Raw genomic sequence first — 14,031 nt, forward strand, 5'->3', positions numbered from 1 at the left:
TTGGAGGATGCAAATCTGTTTTTATTCCAAAATGAGTGGTGTTGTAATCCCATTAGCAAATAGCACCTACTGGATAAAAATCTTGTGTGATTAATTTTCTGGTCAGGAAATGAGGACAAGAAGCAGCAGCTTCTTGAGTGATTAAAGAGGAGGACATGTAGTTCAAGTAAAATTTTGTATCTGCAAAAGATCCTAGAGATTCAAGGAAGCATCCAGAAAAGAAGTAGATTCCAAGGGAAAAAAATGTAATTTAATACATTTATTGATTTCTAAGCTGGATTCTTTTTTAGAGCATCTAGTCTGACACAAACTATAAACTTGCATAGTTGTCCATGCTTTAAGACAGTCTTCAGAAGAGCATTCAGTCATGAAGACTTGAAGAACTAAGAAGGGTTCTTGGAGCAGACAGTCTCAATGGTTTAAAGGAAAAACAAAACAAAACAAAACAAAAACAAAAACAAAACAAAAACCACACACAAAAAAACCCCACAAAACAAACAAACAAACAAAAAAAAAAGAAAGGAAAAAAACCCAAAACACTAGTTATTCCCTATTCCCTGTGAACTGGTCTATTTAACCTTCAGATGCTGCTTTTTGTTATACCTTTCTCTGCTAGCTAAAGGACCATTTACTAGGGGATCATGTTTTAGATAATCAGGATAAACTGAGCAGATTGAACTGTTTAAAACTCTCCTTTACCATGTCTACATTGTAAATATTATTTTCAAAAACTGGACACAAAAACCACACAGCCAGTATCCTAAGACTGACCTCTGTGACACTGCATATGGAGTAAAGCCATTACCCAGTTCCCATTTGCCTATAATCATGGGACATCCCCATGCTCTTCAAAAGTTACTGCAGATTAGAATAGTCTCTAATTGTGCTGCATGAATAAGACTTTTTATATATACTGAATACATTTTGTAACAAGCTATCTGTAAATTAATAAAATACATCCATTTTTTTCATAAAGATTATGAGAGTGGGGCAGGTCTATTCTCACTACTGACTTGTGACAGGACGAGGGGAAATGGCCTCAAGTTGCGCCAGGGCAAGTTTAGGTTGGATATTAGAAAGAACTTCTTTACAGAAAGGGTGGTTAGGTACTGGAATGGGCTCCCCAAGGAGGTGGTTGAATCGCCATCCCTGGATGTGTTTAAGAGCCGCTTGGATGTGGTACTCAGGGATATGACTTAGAAGAGGTTTGTTGTTGTGGTATTGTTTTGTGGTTGTTTTTTAAGAGATAGGCTACTGGTTAGGCTGCGGTTGGACTTGATGATCTTCAAGGTCTTTTCCAACCTGAGTAATTCTATGATTCTATGATTCTATGTGTATATCCCTCCACTTCTTCCACTTATAACACCTCTAGAGCAGTGTAACCTGCATATTGTTGAGCATAAGGTATTCTAGGCAGGAACTGTCTTCATAGAAATCTGCACAGCAGCTGGTGTATTTTGGAAAGTGCAATATTGCTGATATTAATTTAAAAAAACTAATTCAGAACCACCATAAAAATACTGACTACAGAACAACTGTCAAAGAAATCAGGTTGGTCCAGTTAAGGATGACTGAGATACACTGAGTGCAACACAATGCTTGTGGGGAAAGGTAAGAGCATTTTATGTAACTACAAGGCTCTGAGCAGGATCTGTGCAAGACAGAAAAAGTGATAATGATGATTAGGATATATTCTCCTTGCCCTTAGCTGATTGAGACAGATATAATCTCTGGGATCTACGATCAGCATTTGTAATTGTTTAATTTTGTACTAGATGTGACCTTTGAGGTAACCAATAAATAATTCCTCAAGGAGAGGGCATTAAAAAGGTACTGTATGTGGTATTTCCTTTCTCTGGCTGAAACTGCCCAACAGCTTATAGTGAGATTAATAGTAATGCTTTGTACCTCACTTTGGAGAATCATGACAGCATGATTGAAATGGTGGTGCTCCAAGGTAGCAGAGGTGCCGTAGAGCTGAGCTAAGGCTGATCCGCTCCTGAAACAGAATGCGAGAAGTCAACAAATGCTGCTCAGCTGCTTACAAAGCAGATTTCAGAGAGAATTTAGTAATGAAAGCATGCAGCCACACTCGCTCTCACCCATGTCAGCAACCATACTTGAGAGCTGGCTAGATCAAAATAGTCATTTATAGTCAAATACATGGCATTTATATTTATGCTAAATACCATCAGCTGACTAAAGATAATTCCTGGAAGAAAGTTATGGAACACAACTTCCAAGAAGCCTTAGCAGTGCTGCAGCACAGCACACCACTGTGCAGTAAAAACAGACTGTATCATCCTTGAGCAGGGCTCACGTAACTCTTCTGTTACTTTTTATTTTCAGTTATTAGTATATATTAACAACAACAACAACAACAACAAAAAAGGCTTACAAAAAGGCTATTCTATTCCTTTAAAAACAAACAAAACAGAAACAAGTTCAAATGCGGTGAGGTTCTGTCTATATCTAAAAGCATTCACATAAAAATACTAATGCAAACAAAAAAACAGCAGCGAGAGCAGTAAATGTTAAAGTTTAGCATCTGTCTAGAATGTATTTTTTTTATCATGTGTATTATCTAAAACAAAATTAAGCTTCAAAAGGCACAGAGCAATTGGGTTTCCCAAGTTTAAAGAACAAAAACCTATGAAATACAGTTATTAAATTGAGAATTGTTGGAAGGTGCAGAGAATTGAACTGGATTGTCAGAATAGTTACTGTTCATCATTACTTCACTTCTGGGACCCAGCCTAGAGCGACAAGATGGGTTTTCTTTCCAAAGAAATGAGAACAAGAGATTATGCTAGAGACAAACAGAAAGAGTCTCCTAGGAAAATAGACTATAAAACTGCACCATACTGCTATTTAATTATCAGAAGCAGCTATATTAGAGAGAAAGATGTCCAGGAAACATCATCCCTAGAGAATGTGGTGTTGAGATATATAACAGAGCCATTCAGACAGCTGTGATATTGCCTTCATTGTGTACCTCTTGAACTTTCAGAACACAGAACAGTAGCGTTGAACACAAGATAGGAAAACGTGCTTAAATTTGTATGCCAAGTTAGAAAAATAAATCATAGCTGCTGTTATGAAAACTACAGCTTGTATTTTCAGGGATATTTTGTATGTGTGGGAATCTTTGTCTTTTGTTAAATGTCTTCAGCAATTTTGTTATGGAGTCATAAAATGGCAGTCTCCTCTTTGTACTCAGTTGTCAAGGAAGTGTAAGTGATAGCAATCTGATGCTGAAGTCTCTGCCTTTAAGTCAGCCATCTCACTGCACAAGAGATGTGGCTGTGTAATGTTAGAGAAGTGGTTAACTTAATCAGAGCCTAAAATGGCCTAGATGTAAATCTTAGGTTTCATTTTAGTAAATTAGGAACATAAACATCAATCAGCTGAGCTTCCCATTTGTCTCGTCTCTTTTGATTCTCCTCAAGACTCAGCTGCAAACAGGCACCTAGCAGTGCTTGGTAACCTTTGCACCACGAGCTCTGTCTTTCCAGCACTGCAATTGATTTTCCTTGCTATAGTGATTGAAGATACAGACAGTGTCACTGTTTCATTGAGATTGTACAGCAGCACCAAAAGCTTAGGAAGTGGCAGCTTAGCAAACAGCAGAAACATCAATATGAGTGATGTTCACTAAGGATACTAACCCCCAGAAACACAGCAGCCAGTGAACATTATGCGCTGCAGCAAACAGGCTATTCTTGCTGCCTTTCAAAAGCAGATTTTGGAAACAATCTGATCTTGGTCAACAGAGTTCTCTTACCACCACTCTACAATGTACCCTCAAGCTTTCCATTAGCCTGCTGCTATTTCAGTAATGTGTCTAAGGGTAGCAGCCTGGACGGTAAAAACAAACATGAGTCAGGGCTGCTGGATCAGGTCCTAAGCAACTTGAATAGAATGACATTCACTTTTGGAATTGAAAATGGTCTGGAGAGCAAGATTTCACTTAGGTGATGTAAGAATCTGCCTGTGAGATCCAGCCTTGTGCTGCACTGGGTGCCGACCGTGTCAAGGAGCGGCCAGCCCATCCCTGCCTGTGGCAGCAGGTCTCCAGGCGGGCTCTGAGAACTCTGGCATATGGAGCAGGCCAAGGAGGTGGCATTTCTACAAACCAGGGGCAGCCCACCCACTGCATATGATATGCATCAGAGTTCCAGCATGATGGTAGCAGTTTCATACTCCATATGCCAGGAATTATGCACTGTGCTTGCCTAAACCATTTTGAAAGTTGTTGAGAAAACAGGAATTCATTTTTACCCTTTTTATTTTTTGTTTGTAATTGCTTAACTAGGTTATGCTTAACACATTCCAGTCAGCATGAGCAACCCAGATAGATAGTATTTTCTGAGTTGAATACCAGAATTAATTATAACCAAGTCATCAAGTTTTTGCACCACATTTCAATATTTGGTGTCAGCTCACAAGGATTAACCCAATCAACAGCCTGATACAAAGGACAAGGCAGCAATTACCCCAAAGAACAGAGAATTATAAAGATGGATAGCCCCTCACTGCATACAGGAATAAGAATACTTGGCCTTGGCCTAGGAGGCCTGAAATTAATGCTTCATTCTTTATCCTGGTCACCTTTTGCTCTTCTGAGGAAGAAAAACAAATTAAAGTAATAAGAATTAGAAAACTTACTTGGCTTGGAAGGCATTGTTGGTTCCCCTGTGGTCAAGGTCATGACACAAGCATCCCACAATCAAAGCTAAAATTTCAATTTCAGTCAGAATCTCTTGAAATCCTGCTGTCTGAGAACAGGAAAAAAATAGCAGCTGTAACTATCAGTAGCAAAAGAGATAAGTAATGTTAGTCTATCAAGCAACAGCCAACTTTGTTGTGATAGCACGAACATTTCAGTAAAGAGAAGATAAATGCTTTATTGTCATATTATGTTCCCCGCTGCATGTTAGATGGTTAGCAGAATAGATTCATCCTTAGAGTGATCTGTTATTATCTCTTCATTGCATTTCCAGCACGGCATTCCCCCACTACCCAGAAAGCAGTAACGGCAAAAAGAGCTGAAAACAAACACCAGTAACTACACAGTAAGACAGGAACCAGAATCTCTTACCAGAGAAATACAAAACAGAATTGATTTCTTTTTGAAATTATTGTTCAGATAAGCACTTTAACACAGATTTCTTCAATTTTGAGGTGGCCATCTTAGTTAATCCCTACTGTCAAAGAAATCTAATTTGTTAAATCAAAAGACCCATAAAAGATGCCAGCTAAAATATACTCTATGGAACTGGTTTGAACAATGAAGAGATTTGTTATCTGGGACACATGAAATAAAGTGACATGATTTAAGGCGGAAATGTCTCAAAAGGCATAATTCTGCTGCAGATACTCACTTGCATTTGATAGAAAGTTTTGAAAATTGATGTACTGAAATCCCCCACAGCCAATTCAGACCAGATATGCCAGTGTGAAGCCTTACAACTATTTTTTGCTACTATACATCTTGTAGAGAAGATGTGCTATAGCCTGAACTGCTTTTCTGAACATGCCAGAAAAGAAACACCGCTGCTATTGCTAACCTCAAGCCCCCTGAACAGGTCATGTCTGAGGAGGTGCTGAAAGCTGTTAGGGACACTGTAGGTCTGGTGCACCTTACCCACAGCAGAAACAACATGGTTCTTCAAAACTTCAGACCCATAAGGGCATATTGCTTGCAAGAATGACTGCAATGGAAAGCCGTTAACCCTTTTCTTTCTGCAGTATCAGGCTTGAACCACATTCTCTGACTAGCCACGCGATCCAGTTAGCAGGAGAGGAAATTATACAAAAGAAACATATAATACAACATATAATACATAAAGCCTAGGTTGAACAGTATGTAAGAAATTTTGAATTCTGCTGATTTTCAGTGGAGCATAGTTTCACCCACTGGCAAGAAGGGCATTAAGTGATACAAAGACAGTGAATAACAGTGGGATTTGATGTCCTTCCACTACTGCAGCAACATACAGCCCACTCAGAGATGCCACTCATTGTTGCAATACCAAGTGAGAACTCTGCTATTCACTTGGAAGACCATAAATTGTACTTAAATAGATGTATACTTAAATGCAAATATTCTCTGCTTTCACAGTCTAAAATGTGTCTGCAGTTAATTCCTAGGCAGTACAAGAAACCAACCCTGCCCCAGGTGCTCAAGAATACATTTTAGCATGAACTACAGAAGTGCAGGGCTTGCTACAAAAGCTTTATAACAGTGCATCAAAGTTCATACATCTAAAAATATAACTAAATACGAGGAAAAAAGATTCCATTCATGTAATATCCAGTGGGGTACAGATTAACTTGAATATTACAAAAGGGCTTTTCCTGATTCCTTTTTAAATTCCAGTAGTAGATTCTCAGGCAGAGGAAGTTATTTGAAAAAATATTATTTTCTGGTTTTACTCTTTAAACATTGCTCTTGCATAATAAAAATAATAAAGGTCTATTTAGAGGGATAAAATTGAAAAGAGGATTGCATCTGACAACACACCATGTGTCAACTTTCAGTCCAGAGAAAGCATTCATGCTGCGTTAAAGCAACTTAAAACAGAAGTTTTATAATAGAGTGTTGATACTGTAATAAATAGCTTTCAGCATAACAGACACTCTGATTAAACTCAAAGACTCAGCTTGTATCATAAATGCAGAGAGACTGATGAAGGAATTTATTAACAGTAGCAATATCTTGAAAATAAATTCCACATTTAATCAAAAATATTGTCATAGAGATGTACAAGAAATATAGCGTTATCTCACTTAATAAGAACGTTCAATTTAAAACAATGTTATTGTTAGAAGATATCTTTTTTTTCTTTTTTTGCATTATGTCCAGAGCAGAGAATCATATTTCCTCATTTTTTGAACTTACAGAGAGAAAAAAATAAAATAAAATACACAGCTGTAAATGATGGCACTGTAAAATTTATTTTCACCAGCAAAAAAAATGACCCATAACTCACGAGTGGCAGAGTCTCCAGTGAGTTATGGAGGTCATTCTCTCATGTGAGGAAATGAATTGCATTCGTTTTATCTTGCGCCACGTTATATGTTTTGTTAGTAGCACACCAGATGTGATTTTAATTTTATATTACTGACGTTTTCATTTTTACTTTTTGAACCAAGTATTAATATGCATCAAAGGCATTGATTATCAAGGCTGGGCTTCATCCCATGGTTTACTCTCATGTGATGTTCCTAACTTGCAGGAGCAGCCTCACTTCAGTGCTTTTCTTTGGAATATTTGGGTGAGCCTGAAGCATAGCTCACAGGACTAGGCCTGTTATTCTCCAGTATCTTGGAGAGAAAAAAAAATCTATATTTAGACATACAGGAATATATGGTTCACACGTGGAAGGCTGACAGAGGAGTGAAACACCTGGTTTAAGCATTGCAGGATTTCTGTTGGCTTGTTAGGCCAGCTGGATTTTGCTCCTGTTTTCAAGGAGAGCATGGTTGGGCCATCAGAGACTGATCTGTTACTATGTAACCGGTTAATCTGCTAGGCTAAACCTTCAGGAAAACTCCCTAAGATAGTCCTGTTTGTTTATATTTGTGGTGCAGTTAGCATTATTGATTTTCATGGAAAAGACTATAAGGACTTCAGGAAAGGGTGTTGCATGCTGAAATATCCAAATACACAAACTCTGCAACACAGTTCTGGGCACAAATCAGTATCTCTACAAGGCAGAGAATTTTCCCTTTTTGCAGATGAAAAACAAACAATGAGGCACACGAAGTAGGACAGCTCTCCCAAGAAGAATTCAGTATGAGCAAACCTTGTGCTATTACTAGTCTCATGACTATCAATTTATGTCTTTTTTCACAAAAATCAGTCTTCCTATCTCTGAAAGCGAAAGCAGCCAAGGCAGGTCCCACACTGCCTGGCTTCTGTTTTGCACCAAAGCTGCAGCACGGTAGGGCAAGACGTGGCACAGTCCAATGGTGCAGGTGCCCTGCTGCCCACCTGGAACCGCCTGCTCAACTCACCAGAAGCCCATGTACTGAAATGATCTGAGCTTGAAAATCTTAGATCACCTCCCACAAATATCTGTGCTCCCACACTTCTTGCTTAAAAGCATCCTGAAATTAAGGTTTGATTGCGGTTGCAGTTTTCAGCCTCGTCGGCCTGCTGCTCCCTGTTCAAAAAATCGCGATCTCCCTCCTCCCCCCTGGCTGCCGATTTGCGATTTGGCCGCCTCCCGCTGAGACGGAGGTGCCCGGTAGGAAAGAGCTTTTCCCACCCAAAACAAAACCTGCCTCAAAGCCGGCCTCGGAGCTCCATCTAGAGGACGCTTTCCCCCGCAGAGGAGCTGAGGCTTTCTCGCTCCCGGGAGCGTGCGGCAGAAATTAACGTAGTTCCCAGACATTGTCTGACTTGAATCTTACTGCTCAGAGTGAAAACCCTTCTATCTTTATATAACTTAACAACAACAAGTGCGCCGTACTCATAACACATGTAGAATCTACCAATGCCCACGTTACAATGAGTTTTCATTTAAGATCAGCAAAAAGTGTCTGCATGAATACATCACTGTCTGATACCACCCGGCTGCACAATCTCACTCCCAAGAGAAGGATCTCTTATTAAAGGTCTCTGCTTTATCTCATGGTGTGTGATGCAGCTTGTTACAGCTCCCTAACTGCTCACAGAACCTAAACCAGACAACTTGCTGGACAGACCTAGCACATCATCATTTACCTGCCTGGAAACCTCATTCTCAGGTTTTTCTTGACCAAGGTACTGGTTGCGCCACAGAGATCATGCCAAACCAGGAATAACAGTTGGAAATCCACACTAGAGCCAACTGTGCCCTATGTAGAGGTAACATGCTACAGCCCATCTAATGGACATGTAATGCAGTGGAAATATTTCAGTGGCAATAGACCAATCCAGTGATGTCACTGTTGTATGAATAGTACAGGCAGCACAGGCTCCACTTATAACACACAGACTGATAGCATGCAATCGCTAGCCATGCTGGCATCTTAGCAGCAACAAGAAGGTAAAAATTCAGTAATTAAGTCAGAAGATTGCTCTTCTGTCCCTGGGAAATGTTCTTGTATTTGAAAATGCAGCCTTTTCTTTGGGGATCCTCCTTTTATTGGTTCCTCATGAAAATATTCTAAGATGCTTTTTAGTGATAAATGCTCTTCTAATTATGTAACAACAGCTTATGCATTAACTATCTTGTTAAAGTATCATCTTATAGACATCAGAGTTTTACTAAAGTCTGAAATATTCATTTCATTTGAAGTGTTATCTGGAGATATGGAAAAAGAATTAAAAAGCACAATGAAAAGTGTTGTACACACACACACATTGTTTCTCTGGTGCCATATTAAGCAGAATCTGAAACATCCAGAAACACAGTCTTTTTGCAGATACTTTTGCAAGAATTAACTATTTAAATATGCATTATTTCACATGGCAAGGTTGATGTTGGGTAGGAAATGAGAGTGTAAAAACACTGATATTTTCAAGAGAATTAAATGGTATGCTAAGAGAGGTTATATATATATATATACACTACTGACAGTGATATAATTTAGCAAAACACACCAGGATTACCATGTCAAATAAAGACAAAAGATTCACTTAGATCAGTATGGAGGAAGATTATTTAATGCTTTCAGGCAGTATTTTTCATTTCTACTTTGATGAAATGGGAGAAGAAAATATTAAATATCAACAAAATAAATAATTCTTCTAAATCTTCCATGTTTTTATGTCCCAATTTAACAGTCCAAAATAAATGTCAAATTAAAGAGTTCCAAAAAGAAAGCATTATTATAGGATGAAGAACCATAATAACAAGCTCACTCCAAGACTTCCATCTGTTTTCAGTCACTTTAATATGCCTGTGATATCACTGTCACAAAAACACTCTAAGGTTTTGCCAAACACATGCCATCTTAAGTTGAATAACCTAATTCTGTGTGCATATCTATTGCAAATGAATGAATATCATACCAACTAAAAAAACAGGTTGGAAAACATTTAGACAGGTAAAGCAATGTACCACTAAAAGATCTTACGGGATTGTGTCTGTAGCAGGATACTTACAGTTAACATGGCAAACATTAGTTGGCACACGTTGAAAGCGTGTCTCCAGTTGTGATACAAAACCATTCGATAATTCTTCCTAACTGTCAAAAGCCACCTACACAGCGTCTGAAATGAAAAGTACAAATTTTATCAGGGCTACTAAATGTGTGCAAATGGACAGAGCGGTGCCAACATGGAAGCAGCAGATATCTCTGCAGAGCAGATGGTTACCTCGTAGTCAATTTTAAATTTCTGAACCATTCCAAGTTCCATGAACATCCGCAGGGCTGCAGTAATCATGGCATCCACATCAAGTGAGAAGTCATCAAAATGGATGTCATCAATGCCAAGCTCTGACACCAGAGGGATGTTTGCTGCCTGAAAATGCCAAAGGGAAAGGGAAAGTTCTGATTCAAAACTAGGTCCTTTTATTTTTTTCTGTGTCTCTTAGAAGAAACCACCCGTACATCTGTTCTGATCTGCCAGTATGTCCCCTGCTGTATGTGAAATCCAGGCAACAAAGCCTTCATCTGAGAAATACAAACTGGTCAGGCTAACAGAGGTGGGGAACAGGGGGAAGGAGAAGAACCAGATGCAAGTGAAAAATACACTCACCATCCTAACTGTATTTAGAGCTCACATACAGTGGTTAGGCTGGAAGAGCTGACCACTTAACAGCTACTGCAGTAACACAATATATTCCAATGCAAATTACAATGCTGTAATGTGAGAAACATCTGGACAGCCAGCAGCTGTGAATTTTAATTGCTACCATTCAGAAACGCAAAGTAAATATACTGCTCTGCAGAATTTCCTCATCCAAATGTTCTTAAGTTTATAAGCATACAAGAACTGTTCGCTTTATACTGTTCACATAGAACCAAGAGTTAATACAAGGAATGCATAGCAAAAATAGTTTTCAAGGTAACAAAAAACAAAACAAAACAAAACAAAACTGAGTTAATAAGCTATAGCTACAGCTTTATATCCTCTTTCTTTCATTTGATAGCAGATTCACATTCCATTTGTAATAAAGAAACAAGCTTTTTCTGCAGACAAAAACAAATGAGGGGAGTGTGTGGGAATGGCTCATGAATAGTCGTGCGCATGGTCATGCTTTGGGTGGCCCAGTGGCAGCATCTGCAGAAGCCAGGTGGGGGGGCCAGCAGCCCCCAAGGATTTGCTTGCCCTTCCTTGTGCCCCTTCATAGCTGCCATTCATCTCCCCAGAGAAGGCAGGTGGAGGAGGCGGCCTCTGCTGAAGAAGCATCTGTTTGCCCTCTCCAGCAGCAACAAGGTGATAGGTCAGGCAGAAACCTCACAGAGGGGCTGGGTCCGCCCTACAGGCCGTGAGCTGCACCATGCTGAATTTGTTAAACTTGCCTGGAGTCAGCTAGCATGGCACATCCAACTCATCGTGTACATGTGAAAAAAAACATTTGTTCATTGCAATTTCACCTTCACAGTTACAGCTTGTACTCAATCACCTAACAGCTTACTTTTGAAAACTTGAACTTTGAAATATTGCACCATAACTATGACATGTTATTGAAAAGGAAAAAAAAAAGGTATTTATAAAGAAAATTGTCACCTCGGTTATTACCTTACACGAAGATTAAGCTGGTTCAGCCATACCATACAAGAGCAGAGTGTGCAAATGTGCTCTGAACAGTGGTAGCACTGCAGTACCAACCTAGCCGCTAGCTAGAGAAATCTCTCTTTTCAGTTCAGTGCCCATACCACAAAAAGTCACGATATTACACCACTGAGGTTAACTGATGTGGGAAATGAAACAAACCCATCAAGCCAAGAACACTGTTGAACAACCTAAGGACCATGCAGGAGAGAAGGAAGCTTGATTAACTGCATATGTACTTTGCCTGCTTTGTCAGCATACTGATCTGGATTGAACCAACTCAACATCTTTTTTGGAACAGTTGTTGAAAAATTTCAAATAGTTATTAATGATGCTGATGGGATTTATGACTTAATGTTCTTTAATATCTGAATGTCTGAAAAGATATGCATTTGATTCCAACGTAAAGAAAGAATGAAGATGCTGTTAGATGTGAAATAGGAACCCTGCCCCTAACTATGTCTCCTAGACCTGCATTGGTCTTGCAAAAATTGTGAATCCTTGTCTCCTGGTTGTTATTCAGAGTTCGGAGGATACTCAGGTTGCACACTAATCTTTATCCTACAGACACACTGTGTAGTAAGTGTACTCTATTCAAAATATCTACGATGGAAGAAAAACATTTGTCCAATTTATTTATTTCTTTGAAAGAAGCCTTAAGAGCAAATATGCTGAAACAGAACTATTCAACTGTAAGCAGCCCTGCTTAGAATTGCTTTACTGAAGCCATCATTACAAACCTACTGTTGCATTTTCATTGGCCATGAAGTGGGCTCTGATTAAAGTTTTAATGTAGGGTTTTTTTTTGCTCTCTCAAAGGAAAACAGATACTTCCCTTGCAGTTTTCCACTGGAAAAAAATCGTATTTACCAACCTGTTACAATTCAAGTGAGTACACTTGAAGCATTTGCTCAACTGCAACTGTTTTTCCTTTTGTCAAATAGTAGAGAAATAACAATATATTCCAAATCTATTACTGATTGAACAATAGGATATTAACAAAGCAAGTCAAAAACAATTTCTTCCCACGTCAGTCTGAAACTTTTAAATATTTATGAGATTTTACATCCCTAAATTTAACAGGAGTGCCATAATCCAAAATAACAGCTGAATTAATAGCCAGGAGATAACATTTGTATAAAAGAACCATTTGCTTTACAACAGCAATAAAGGAAACAACAGAATTATGAGTGTTGAGACTAATTTGAATAATGCTAAAAAAAATGCTGTGGGGCTGCAGCAATATTCTAGCTGCACCTGGCATTGTCTGTCCTGAGCTTCTTATGCTGCAAACTCAACGGTCCAGGGTTTATAAGAGATCAGTCATTAAAATGTCATTTTTTTAATTACAAAGATATAAAAAATATTCATAATACAGAATATTAAAACATATCCAGCCCTCACATTTTGCTGCACTGCAGGAGAAATTCCAGTGAATTTCTTAAAATAGACAGCAACAATAATGTTCTCTTCCAGGAAGACAGAGGGGATGAAAGTACCACGACAATAAGAGGAAGGGGCAGGCAATTAAAATTCAACTTACACTGAAATTATTTTCTAAAGCACCCCAGTGATTTAGGATCACTTAAAAGGCTTACTTCCTTTGGAATGTTTTTAAGTTCAATTTCCTCTTTCTAAAAACAATTAAGAACATTCTTAACACTGAAGTCTTTTTACCCTGTGGACCAAGCATTGTCAAGGCTATTCATTCTTGAGAAATGTTCACGTGAGTTCTATGAGCTTATGGTAAATTAAAGCTGGATGAGACTCCTCTGGTCACATCCCTGCTTTAATTCCAAGAGGTGATAATATTCATGTTGAAATGAGACATAAGCACAAGCTGGAGTTAGCTCAATGAATGTGACTGGTCTTGCCCAAAGAAGTACAAATTTAGTAGTTTCCAGGCTGGGAAACTCTTACCACTTGTAGACAGCTTGAGAAAGAGAGCATCATATCCCCACAAGAAAGTGTGGGGCCAAAGTCTGTAGCTACCCCAAAACTCAGATGTGCACAGACTGGAGTGGATATGAAAAGGGGGAAACAAATGTGCCTTTGTACTCAATTCAGAATAGAAGGCAGGTTCTCCTTTCCTCATTGCTCTGTTATCATGTAAATTGCTTCATAGGCTTGGTACATGTGAATGGTGGGGAGGGAAACAAGAGACCCATCAAATCATAACCGAAGATGCATCAACAATATTCAGCTCTTCAGTGACCACTAATGATGACTGTAGTTCCAAATACATGGAATAACTGTTAACTACAGTATCCCAGTCGTGGCCACTATCAAAGACAGCCTGTGGTTCTTGTTCAGTA

The 14,031-nt window shown here is 38.8% G+C and overlaps 1 protein-coding gene across 2 annotated transcripts in view; it reads right to left on the reverse strand.

The window, feature by feature from the left end:
• The window catches only part of PDE11A (phosphodiesterase 11A), a 119,003-nt gene that overhangs the window by 23,688 nt on the left and 81,284 nt on the right, over positions 1-14,031 (reverse strand). For both annotated transcript variants that reach the window (XM_072341865.1, XM_072341866.1), the window contains exons 11-14: positions 10,313-10,459; positions 10,100-10,207; positions 4,669-4,778; positions 1,909-1,999 (exon numbers count right to left, since the gene is read on the reverse strand). In XM_072341865.1, coding sequence (XP_072197966.1) covers positions 1,909-1,999; positions 4,669-4,778; positions 10,100-10,207; positions 10,313-10,459 — 456 coding nt within the window. The remainder of the gene's footprint in view (positions 1-1,908; positions 2,000-4,668; positions 4,779-10,099; positions 10,208-10,312; positions 10,460-14,031) is intronic.

The sequence above is a fragment of the Excalfactoria chinensis genome, chromosome 7 (assembly GCF_039878825.1).
Source record: "Excalfactoria chinensis isolate bCotChi1 chromosome 7, bCotChi1.hap2, whole genome shotgun sequence".
Taxonomy (NCBI): Eukaryota; Metazoa; Chordata; class Aves; order Galliformes; family Phasianidae; genus Excalfactoria; species Excalfactoria chinensis.